This window comes from Schistocerca piceifrons, chromosome 6, assembly GCF_021461385.2.
Source record: "Schistocerca piceifrons isolate TAMUIC-IGC-003096 chromosome 6, iqSchPice1.1, whole genome shotgun sequence".
NCBI classification, from domain to species: Eukaryota; Metazoa; Arthropoda; class Insecta; order Orthoptera; family Acrididae; genus Schistocerca; species Schistocerca piceifrons.
The window spans coordinates 89,087,531-89,100,502 of record NC_060143.1 but is presented as its reverse complement, the minus strand read 5'-3'; the positions used below and the strand labels follow the sequence as shown (position 1 = coordinate 89,100,502).

The window sequence follows — 12,972 nt, the reverse complement described above, 5'->3', positions numbered from 1 at the left end:
TGTCTCGTACATCTTGCTCACCAGATGGTAGAGTTTTATCAGGACTGGCTCTCCCAAGGCCGTCAGTAGTTCTAATGGAATGTTGTATACTCCAGGGGCCTTGTTTCAACTCAGGTCTTTCAGTGCTCTGTCAAACTCTTCATGCAGTATCATATCTGATATGAGGATGTATCGTCTCCTGGGTACGCTTTTCAGTCCAATATCTGATACCGATATCTTTGTCCGACCATGATGTAATACAGCTCGAATGTTGCAGTATTTTCGGGGCTTTTCCAAGTACACCTCTCCTCTTGTGATTCTTGAACAGATAATTCGTTATGACTAGCTGAAATCTATAGCACAACTCAGTGTTTCTCCTCACTCATTTCTGTTAACAAGCCCATATTCTCCTGTAACTGCTTCTTCTACTCCTTCCCCTACAACTGCATTCCAGATCATAATTAGATTATCATCTCCTTTCGCATACTAAATTACATGTTCAGTATCTTAATATACTTTCTCTATCTCTTTGTGTTCTACTCGCGATGTCAATTTGCATACCTGAACTATAGTGTCGGTTTGCTATCGCTTCATCTACATCCTCTTCCATTTCCATAATATTGTCCTCAAGTACATCGCCCTTGTATAGACCCTCTATATACTCCTTCCACCTTTCTGCTTTCCCCTCTTTGCTCAGAAGTGGGTTTCCATCTGAGCTCTTGATATTCATACAAGTGGCTCTCTTTTCTCCAAAGGTCTCTTTAATTTTCCTGTAGGCTGTATCTATCGTACCCCTAGTGAGATAAGCCTCCACATCCTTACATTTGTCCTGTAGCCATGCCTGCTTAGCCATTTTGCACTTCCTGTCGATCTCATTTTTGAGACGTTTGTATTCCTTTTTGCCTGCTTCATTTACTGCATTTTTATATTTTCTCCTTTCATCAATTAAATTCAATATTTCTTCTGTTACCCAAGGATTTCTACTAGCCCTCGTCTTTTTACCTACTTGATCCTCTGCTGCCTTCACTACTTCATCCCTCAGAGCTACCCATTCGTCTTCTACTGTATTTCTTTCCCCGATTCCTGTCAATTGTTCCCATATGCTCTCCCTGAAACTCTGTACAACCTCTGGTTCTTTCAGTTTATCCAGGTCCCATCTCCTTAAATTCCCACCTTTTTGCAATTTCTTCGGTTTTAATCTACAGTTCATAACCAACAGATTGTGGTCAGAGTCCACATCTGCCCCTGGAAATGTCCTACAGTTTAAAACCTGGTTCCTAAATCACTGTCTTACCATTATATAATCTAATCTGATACCTTTTAGTATCAGCGTACATGCCCAAATTCATTTCCCTTACCTCGTAATAGAAATAGAAATGGAACTACTGCAGTCAGGTAAGAGACAGGAAAGAAATAAAACAAATAAAGTAAATAATAAAAAATTTCTGGCTTTTATTACACCTACTTCACAGACTCCTACTGTTTAGATTGAGCATTTGCATTTCCCTTTTCAGATGTTCTAACTGCTGTACCACATTCAGACTCCTGGCTTCAAGCAGCCCCCTCCCCATGCCATACCCCTTTTCAGCCCCTCCCGTAGATTGAAAAGGGGGAATATATCCTGGAATCTTTTGCGAATTTAAAGAGTATGACACTGTTTCACTTAAAGACCATAATTCATGTGGCTACATATTGTGTGTTTTTAAATAGTAGTTTCCATTGCCTTATTTATGCTGTTGCTGCTGATCATAACTGATTCTTCCATCCTTAGTGGCAGTTTCCCAATCCAAAGCTTGAGCATGCCCCGAATCTCTGTTGGCAGAATGAGGAATACCAGAAGTCTTTCACTGTGGTTGCAGATGAATAGTTCCCAGGAGTGTTTGATTAGTAGTCATAAAATATCACTATTTGACTTGTGATTGGGCGTCCACAGCTCATAGTTAACAGGTTAGCATTGCTGGCTGAAGATAACGGGTTTCCAGATTTGATTCCTGGCCGGGTTGAAGATTTTCTTCATTCAGGGTCTGGGTATTGTGTTGTCCTAATGATTTCATTGCATTCTCTCCATAAAGGTGAGCAAGTCATCAAAGTGGAGTCAAATAGAAAGACTTACCGTACACAAGGCAGCTGAACATTCCCATATGGGGTCTCCCGACCAATGATGGTATATGATCATTTCATTTGTGGCTGGGGTATATTTTGGGCACTAGTGTTGGATTTTATGAGGTGTGAGTTTGATATTACTGCTAAGAAATCTTACTCCCTGTCACTTTATCCCTTCCTCTTTTCCTATGTTTTTCTGTACATTGTCTTGTACACCTGCTGGTCTTGAATGATTCTACTACTGTGCTAACTTTTTGCAGAATTTGTAAACAATCATGTCAGTTATATGATACCAATAAAATGCTCTGAAATCAAATGAAAGAATAAATTGGGATGAAATCAATGAAAATCCAATAACATGAAATAATATCGGTACAAAACACACAGATACGCTGAACCTGCAGTGTCGAGAATATAAATATGTAATGATAATTGAAAATTTATGCTAAACCAGAAATGGAGCCTAGATTTCCTGCTTCTCATAAGTAGTCACCTGAGACTACCTAAAATGCTGCCAGTTCTAACTCAAAGTTTTGTTGTCATTGATGTTTCCACCTATGATTTCCAAACACTAGTACCAGGGTTCTCATGTGGGGTATGCGGGACCCTACATTCTCCAATGACGCATACTTGTTAACAAGTTTTTATGGCTACAGTTTTACACTTTCATCCCATAAGCAAAGTAGAAACATGATAGAGTATTATTAGTTAAAGAAGGTAGGACAATTAGGATTTTTGTCCCAATGATAAGATCATTAGAGATGGAGCACAAGTTTGGATTGGGGAAATATACTGGCTGTGTTTTTTTTTCAAAGGAACTATTCTGTGATTTCCTTAAGCAATTTAAGGAAACCACAGAAAATCTAAATATGTGTGGTCACTCAGGGGTGTGAATAATCATCCTCCTGAGTACAGGTCCAGTGTCGTACCCCTGTGTTGCCTCACTCCATGTTATTAGCTGAGTAAAGTGTGATGTCATTAGCAGTATATTAGTTTCTTGGATTTATATTAGGGTCAGATAACAGAAAATCCATTATAATTAGACAAGCTTACTGTTACAAATGAGTGCAGAAGTGATATCATGTAGAGATCTAACATTTAAAGATTTCATTGGGGTTGAGACAATAAAATACAGCATTTTAGATAGTAGTGGTGTGGTTACACCAGAATGTGTCTATTAGTTACGGAGCTTTACTTGTGAGAATAGATAACTTTGGGCTACAATCGCCATTAATACAGCAGATGCACAACTATAGTACAATACTTTGCTTTTCAGCAAGACAAGACTCCAAAAAGAGCAAGGAGATAATGAGAGAGACAAAGCACAGGGCGGAAAAGAAGGAAAATGCTCCTGCACAGTATAAGGTAAGAGAGCCATCAGTGTTTATACATAGGAGCAGGATGTTTCCTAAAGTCAGAGTTGTACAAATCTCAGCCTTTATTCTCAATTCAAAAAGAAATATTCTAAGTTGCTGGTCTATCTATCCTCCTCCATCATTGTAATAGTCATCATCATCATTTCCAGAATGAGATTTTCACTCTGCAGCGGAGTGTGCGCTGATATGAAACTTCCTGGCAGATTAAAACTGTGTGCCCGACCGAGACTCGAACTCGGGACCTTTGCCTTTCGCGGGCAAGTGCTCTACCATCTGAGCTACCGAAGCACGACTCACGCCCGGTCCTCACAGCTTTACTTCTGCCAGTATCTCGTCTCCTACCTTCCAAACTTTACAGAAGTTCTCCTGCGAACCTTGCAGAACTAGCACTCCTGAAAGAAAGGATATTGCAGAGACATGGCTTAGCCACAGCCTGGGGGATGTTTCCAGAATGAGATTTTCACTCTGCAGCGGAGTGTGCGCTGATATGAAACTTCCTGGCAGTTTTAATCTGCCAGGAAGTTTCATATCAGCGCACACTCCACTGCAGAGTGAAAATCTCATTCTGGAAACATCCCCCAGGCTGTGGCTAAGCCATGTCTCTGCAATATCCTTTCTTTCAGGAGTGCTAGTTCTGCAAGGTTCGCAGGAGAACTTCTGTAAAGTTTGGAAGGTAGGAGACGAGATACTGGCAGAAGTAAAGCTGTGAGGACCGGGCGTGAGTCGTGCTTCGGTAGCTCAGATGGTAGAGCACTTGCCCGCGAAAGGCAAAGGTCCCGAGTTCGAGTCTCGGTCGAGCACACAGTTTTAATCTGCCAGGAAGTTTCATCATCATCATTATCAAACAGTAGAAAACTGCTTAAATCCAGTTTAATTCTGTATTTTTTTTTAATGGATATTAATACAACTGCAGATCACATTCACTCAGCACTCTAGATGTAAGGGCTAAAACCCTAGGAATATGGTGATTATATATCTGTCAGTACAGCAACTGACTGTGGTCATGTTACCTCGGGTACTAGGTTTATCTTTGGATTACTCTCAGTCATGAGTTATCTGTGTTTGTTTATGAATGTGTAGTTCCATTACTAAAAATAAAAAGTAATTCTGTACACTTTAGTTTTGTGAACATTGTTTTATGTGGAATGTATGCATTATGCATACAGTATGTGACCCTGACAATAGAGAAACAAGTATAAGTGTGAACAGTTTATTTTGTGGGTAGTTAAATAGATCACTGCAACAATAACAGATACTCACAAGAAGTTGTGCATCATTAATGATGAGACTGGAGATATTTGCAACAAAATCCAGGTTTTTGAGCTCTTCGTTCCTGCAGTGGGAAAAAAGTGAATGCACTCCGGTGCAAAGAGCTGAATCCTAAAACAGATCTTGACCCCACATCAATTCTGTGAATGCAGGGAACAGTGCCAATGTGCACCACCATGTGTTTGATCTTTTCACTATGCCAAGAAGTGATGTTAAGCCAGATCTGAAAATATTGATTATTCCTGTGTTTTCTTCCGGGTTGTGACTGCCCTCATGATCAATAATCTGCCTGTCAGTCAGTTCTTCTGTACCACATTTGCAGTTATGACCCCACTGGTTATGCTTGACCATCCATGAATCTGGTTTGTGATCACGGGAAATATTTTCAAAAACCAGTCATGAACAATTTATGCTAGTGACCAGCAATTTAAATCAGCAGGCAACAGCATTGGTGTCAAACACTATTGTGCACTCACCATATCATCAAGTTTACCATGGTTAGAAATTGAATTAATTTCTTGCTGCACCAAACTGTCAGACCAAAGGTTCAGAGAAGTGGTTTATTAAAAAAAAAAAAAAAAACCAGTGACAAAAACCATTCTGGATTTTGATGGCAGCTACAAGGTACGATAGACACAATTACAGTTTTGGACAATTTGCTGTAGCATAGTAGCTGCCGTAACAATTGAAAATAGCATTGGTAGTGCCTGGTGATTCATCAACAGACACATTTCTAAGACTGGCCAATAGAATATACACAAAATTAGAGTTGCTAGTAAAAGTTGCTATGACATTTTTGGCAGATGATGTGCCAGCTGACCCCACTAGGTGAAGCTGAACTCACCCGAAGAGACGACACTGGACTGTGCAGCCATCATGCCCCACCACCCACCAAGCTTTTCCAAAGAGATCCGGAATTCATGCACTGCAGTTGAGATGCTGGCCAGATATCTTCGAGCGCAGCAGCATGGGGAGAACATAGCGAACAGCTATGATCTCAACACAATGCAGTCCTATACCACCAAGATTACTGATGATATGGGGACAACATTAATAATATTTTCTGATACTACAAGCATTTCAGTCCAGCTGCATCAAAATGCACAAAACTAGTCACCTACCAGATGACTAATGTGATCTGGATTAGGTGCGACAGATTGCAAGTTGAACAAGAAATGCCGGCAGTCAGGGACATGAGATAAACAACAGATGGAATCGGCAGGCAGAGTAAACAACTGCACCACAACAGTTGGTATGTCCACGGCAGCAGTATAATAACTAAACGAGCTCTAAGAACACTACAGCCAACGATGCACTCCATTGCATCACAGCTGTTGTACATTGATTGGATGAAATAAATGTTCCATATGCATTTAACTTGTACTCATCTATGTAACTCATAGGTATGATCTTGTAGAACAGATGTTGCCCTTATGGCAGCCAAACACAAAGTGAACACTACTTGCTCTTGAAGCCCCTTCCTAACTCCCTGCCTTAGTTCACATCTACCAGGTACCTGGGGGTGTGTTCTCTACACCATATACAATAAAATATACATTGAGGTGACAAAAGTAATGGGATACTTTGTAATAGTGTGTCGGACCTCTTTTTGCTTGGTGTGGTGCAGTAACTTGACTCGGCATGGACTCAACAAGTCACTGGAAGCCCCTGCAGGGAAATATTGAGTGATGCTGCCTCTATAGCTGTCCATAATAATAAAAGTGTTGCCCATGCAGGATTTTATGCATGAACTGATCTCGATTATGTTTGATGGGATTCATATTGGGTGACATGGGAAACCAAATCAAATCATTCGCTTGAATTGTCCAGAATGTTCTTCAAACCAACTGCGAGTAATTGTGCCTGGTGACGTGGCATATTGTCATCCATGAAAAGTCCATCTTTGTGGGAACATGAAGTCCATGAATGGCTGCAAATTGTCTCCAAGTAGCTGAACATAACCAGAACCCAGTCCTTTCCATGGAAACACAGCCTGCACCATTATGGAGCCACTGCCAGCTTTCAGTTCTTTGTTGACAACTTGGGTCTGTGGCTTCATGGGGCCTGTGCCACACTCAAACCCTATCACCAGCACTTACCAACTGAAATCGGGAGTTGTTTGAACAGGCCACAGTTTTGCAGGTGTTTAGGGTTAAGTCGGGTGATGCTGAGGGAATTAGATTAGGAAATGAGGCACTTAAAGTAGTAAAGGAGTTTTGCTATTTGGGGAGCAAAATAACTGATGATGGTCGAAGTAGAGAGGATATAAAATGTAGGCTGGCAATGGCAAGGAAAGCGTTTCTGAAGAAGAGAAATTTGTTAACATCCAGTATTGATTTAAGTGTCAGGAAGTCATTTCTGAAAGTATTCGTATGGAGTGTAGCCATGTATGGAAGTGAAACATGGACGATAAATAGTTTAGACAAGAAGAGAATAGAAGCTTTCGAAATGTGGTGCTACAGAAGAATGCTGAAGATTAGATGGGTAGATCACATAACTAATGAGGAAGTATTGAATAGGATTGGGGAGAAGAGAAGTTTGTGGCACAACTTGACCAGAAGAAGGGATCGGTTGGTAGGACATGTTCTGAGGCATCAAGGGATCACAAATTTAGTATTGGAGGGCAGCGTGGAGGGTAAAAATCGTAGAGGGAGACCAAGAGATGAATACACTAAGCAGATTCAGAAGGATGTAGGTTGCAGTAGGTACTGGGAGATGAAAAAGCTTGCACAGGATAGAGTAGCATGGAGAGCTGCATCAAACCAGTCTCAGGACTGAAGACCACAACAACAACAACAAGGGTCCAACTGATATGAGTTCAGGGGAGGTGCTGCAGGTGGTCTTGTACTGTTAGGAAAGGCACTTGTATGAGTTGTCTGATGCCATAGCCCACTGATGCCAAATTTTGTTGCACTGTCCCAACACATACATTCCTTGTACATCACAAGTTGATTTCAGTGGGTATTTCATGCAGTGTTGCTTGTCTGTTACCACTGACACATGTACACAAACACCGCTGCTCTCGATCGCTAACTGAAGGCTGTCAGTCACTGCATTGCCTGTGGTAAGAGGTAATGCTTGAAAATTTGGTATTCTTGGCACACTCTTGACACTGTGGATCTCAGAATATAGAATTCACTAACGATTTCCGAAATGGAAATGTGTCTAGCGCCAACTGCCATTTCACATTCAGAGTCTGTTAACTCCCGTCGTGCGGCCATAATCACATCAGAAGTGTTTTCACCTGAATCACCTGAGTACAAATAACTGCCTGCCTATGCACTGCCCTTTTGTACCTTGTGTGCGTGATACTACTGCCATCATATAGTGGAGATGCTGAGTCGCAGAAAGGCACAACAATAAGACTATCAGAAATTTAGCTTTCGGCCCACAAGGCCTTTGTCAAAAGTAGACAACGGACACACACGCACACACACACACACACACACACACACACACACACACACACACACACACGACTGAAGTCTGTCTGTGTGTATGTGTGTGTGTGGGGGTGCGGGGGGGGGGGGGGGGGTTGTCTACTTTTGGCGAAGACCTTGTTGGCCGAAATCTAACTTTCTGGCAATCCTGTTGTTGTGCCTTTCTGTGACTCAGCATCTCTGCTATGCTACGTGGTGAGTAGCAACTATCCTTTTCATTATATTGTTACATTTCATCTTGGATTTTACATTGTTTGATACAACTGTCATCTGTATATGTGCATATCGCTATTCCGTGACTTTTGTCACCTCAATGTATTTCTGACCATATACTGAACTGTGTTTTAATGATGGCTCTGACTTTTTCTGTCACTGTTAATCCCCCCCATCCTGAAATTTTGATGTGAATAAAATGAATAGCAGTATTTTAACAGATGGGTGCTGCCCATAATATAAGTAATGTTGAAACAAGAAATAAAGTGATATTATAAGTAGTAACATCTTCAGCTTTTGTAGTCCTTTCTTCCTCAGTTGCATGTAATATTACAGTGTATTGTTATTTTTACTTGTTGACTGTCTTTCATTAGATGTAGTTAGACGGCAGTTGATCTAAATCTCCTGGTTTCACACCATCCTCACTGTTCCCAATTGTTGCATCTGATTTCACTAGGAAAGATTTCATCATTTTCTACATTATTAAAGAAAAAAAAAATCTGCTACATCTTCACATGAATCGCTGTCAACTTTACCATTAAGTATGTGCATTAATCCCTGATACTTTCACTCTCAAGCATACATTCAAATTACTTGGCTGCTGCAAATATGCATCTTTACCTTACTCTAACATGGAACTTAACTTGCTAGCTGTCCTCTTTTATCTTAACCCTATCTTGCCATTCAATCTTATGCATTTGCTTGAGTTACTTTCTCTCTCTGACTTCAGCTTGTTTTCGTCACTTCCTACCACACACAAAGTACTTCCCATTGATTGGATGTTCTTCTGAACTTCAGTTTCTTGATCTTTTATATTCAGTTTAATTTCATTTAATTGACCATTCATTTTCACCAAAGCTTGCAGAATTAGATTTACAGGATCCATATTCGTTTCAGAACTATTTAGTGCACCTTCAGGGATTTCAGTATCTGAAAATTTACAGACAATGACAACTTCATTAACACAATCTTCCCCTGTTTATTTGTTTTTAAATTCTCACTAAACACAACACAAGACACGAAACACACTTCTATCTAAGGCAGTTCATTGTGCATCATTTACACTCATCTGTTGAAGTCCTGCTGCTTCCCAAAAGATTTATGGTGGAGCCGGTGAGCTGCTGTCACCACCACGCAGTCGATGCTACCATTTGCAGGGTTTCTCGCGATGCGGTGTGGACTGTTACTGCTGCTCGTTGGCACTGTATGGTTATGCTGGCAGTTTATCCACAGCAAACCTACTGTGGCTTGCGATGTCACTTCCTAAGTCGTTTGGACTTCAAAACGACCATTATGCATTTCTCATCATCTGAATACTCTTTTGATTTTGCTCATTAAACAATCGCAACTAATGGTTTGTCTGCAGATTCTTCAGACAGGTCCCTGACAGACACCCATATTATTAAGTTTGTACACAATCTTTTTTTTTCATTTGAAAAATATTTGTGATTGTTACCAATAAGTTCAACATGCACTGGACACATTTATTCAGCTTATAGGTAAGATGTTTCCAGAATGAAATTTTCACTCTGCGGTGGAATGTGCACTGATATGAAACTTCGTGGCAGATTAAAACTGTGTACCACAATGAGATTCGAACTCAAGACCTTTGCCTTTCGTGGGCAAGTGCCCCCTATCAACTGAGCTACCCAAGCGTAACTCATGATACATCCTCACAGCTTCACTTCTGGAGGTACTTCACCTCCTGCCTTCCAAAAGTTTCAGAAGCTCTTTTGCAAAATTTGCAGGACTAGCACTCATGAAAGAAAGGATTTTCAGAGACATAGCTTAGCCATTGCCTGGGGGATGTTTCACAAAGAAAGTTTCACTCTGCAGCAGAGTTTCACACAGCAGAGCATACACAGCAGGCTCTAGGTTATGAGATTGTGGCCAAGTGTGTGCGAGCTGTGCTTGTGTGAATGCGTGTTTTCTGCTGCAGAAGAACTTTGTCCAAAAGGTTTTAATATTTCAGCAGTCCATTTCATTGTGCCTGTGTGTGGCTCAATGCTGTACCTATATGGTGAGTAGCAGCCTATCCTTTCTACATTGCTGCTGATTCCTCGTGGACTTTCTGTTGTACAAGGTGTACAACTTTGCTTCCGCCGTTTGCCGATAAGTGGTAACAACGGTAAGTAGCGGTCGAAAGAAACAGATTGCAGACGTTAGGCAATTAGCTTTGACATCGGTCAACATAACCTCATTCAAACATTAGTCGATTTGTGACTGCATCATAAAGTTGTTCTTTATTGAAAATGTCAATTTATGAGCCTAATTCTCGTCATTTGCGGGAGGTGTTACTGTTATGTTTCAGTATGAAGAAAACAGTGTCTGAGTCTCATCAAATGCTCTCAAATACGTATGGTAAGGACGCAATTAGTGAAAGAATGTGTCATGAGTGGTTTCAACGCTTCAAGAACGGCGATTTTAACGTCGTAGACCGGCATGGTGGTGGAAGAGAGAATGTTTTCGAAGATGCAGAATTGGAAACTTTGCTGTGTGAAGACTCACGTCAAAGTTAAGAAGAATTGGTACAATTAGTGGGAGTGACACAGCAAGCCATTTCAAAACGTCTCAAGGCTATGAGCATGATTAAGAAAGAAGGCTGAAACCAAGAGACATTGAATGGTGTTTGTGTGTTTGTGAACAGTTGCTTCAGGGGCAAAAATGGAAGGGCTTTGTGCACCGCATTGTGACTGGGGATGAAAAATGGGTTCATTACCATAACCCTAAATGCAAAATATTATAGGGCCATGCTTCCACATCGACAGCCAAGCCGAATATAAACGGCTCCAAGATCATGCTCTGCATTTGGTGGGACCAGCTCAGCGTCGTGTACTATGAGGTGTTAAAACCAAGTGAAACAATCGCAGGTGCTCGTTATTGAATGCAATTAATGCGTCTGAGCAGAACATTAAAAGACAAACGGTCACAATACAGCGAGAGGCACGATAAAGTGATTTTGCAGCACGACAGCACTCAAACCCATGTTGCAAAAGAGGTCAAAATGTTCTTGGAAATGTTAAAATGGGTAGTCTTACCCCACCCACCGTATTCTCCAGACGTTGTTCACCCTGATTATCACCTGTGTAGATCAAAGGTGCATGGCCTGGTTGGCCAACACTTCCAATCTCATGAAGAAGTCACAAATTGGATCGATTCGTGGATCGCTTCAAAAGATGAACAATTTTTTCGACATGTGATTCGTACGCTGCCCGAAAGATGGGAGAAAGTTGTGACCAGCGATGGAAAATACTTTGAATGATACACGTGTAACCAATTTGTTTCATTAAAGCCTCAGCCAGCCGGAGTGGCAGTGCGGTTCTAGGCGCTACAGTCTGGAGCCGAGCGACCGCTACGGTCGCAGGTTTGAATCCTGCCTCGGCATGGATGTGTGTGATGTCCTTAGGTTAGTTAGGCTTAATTAGTTCTGAGTTCTAGGCGACTAATGACCTCAGAAGTTAAGTCGCATAGTGCTCAGAGCCATTTGAACCATTTTGAAAGCCTCAGATGTTGGGTAAAAAATGGCAGAAGCAAAGTTGTACATATTGTAGCAACCTACTTTTTTAAGCTCAAATATTAGGATCTGACACAGCTTGAAGAATCTTCATTCTGACCCCATTCAAATTCATTCGTATGTTGATATTGCACTGTTTGATACTGACATTGAATAGTGACACTTGCATTAATCCTGGGTGTTATTGTCCCGGGACAACCGGTGAAGGTTCAAATGGCTCTGAGCACTATGGGACTTAACTTCTGAAGGTCATCAGTCCCCTAGAACTTAGAACTACTTAAACCTAACTAACCTAAGGACGTCACACACACCCATGCCCGAGGCAGGATTCGAACCAGCGGTCACGTTCCAGACTGTAGCGCCTAGAACCGCTCGGCCACCCCGGCCGGCCAACTGGTAAAGGCCCGGGATTTTTTTCATCCAGGAGAAAATCGGAAAAAAACACAGGAATTTTTTAGTGTTGTAGTTATTAGTTAAATTTTTGTAATTTTCTCTGGTAAGAACTTATAATATAACAAAGAATATACCAGTAATTGTATCCTGCTACTGCAGAATAATATCGCAGCAATAAAACACACGAGAGAAAAAAATAAAAGTTAAGTTGCAAAGGAAATTCGCCATTTACAATAAAACGCAGTGCACACACAAACGTCTGCCAACTGCAAAATGTGTGAAAGGCTTTAGGACGAAGACTATGCAATACTTGATAAGTACAGACTGCTTCCAATGAGCGTGGCGTTATAACTTTACATGAGGTTCGTTTTAGCAGTTGAGTCGCGTTTGAACAGTACCTTTTCGCGCTTCTGGCTATTGTTAGACGTATGGGCATTAGCAACAGGCAGTTAGATGCTACCCGGAAATCTTTTTACTGGCGCGCCACGTGATACGGTACGTGTTTAAGTCCAGTGATTTTGTTGTCCTCTAAGATTACAGGTCTCATGTCAAATGAAAACAAAACGGATTTCTGTGGCCGGGAATTACCAAGTGACTTAAAATTTATTCACATAATTACAGAAGGCGAAAGTATGTTATTAATTTCAGTTTTCTGATTTTATTTTATTTCCGCGTTTTTGGGAGT

The 12,972-nt window shown here is 41.1% G+C and overlaps 1 protein-coding gene across 1 annotated transcript in view; it reads left to right on the top strand.

Moving 5' to 3' along the window:
- Window positions 1–12,972, top strand: part of LOC124802993 (triple QxxK/R motif-containing protein-like) — a 51,561-nt gene that overhangs the window by 27,924 nt on the left and 10,665 nt on the right. The window contains exon 3 of the mRNA XM_047264093.1: window positions 3,359–3,447. Within this exon, the coding sequence (XP_047120049.1) occupies window positions 3,359–3,447 (89 nt within the window). The remainder of the gene's footprint in view (window positions 1–3,358; window positions 3,448–12,972) is intronic.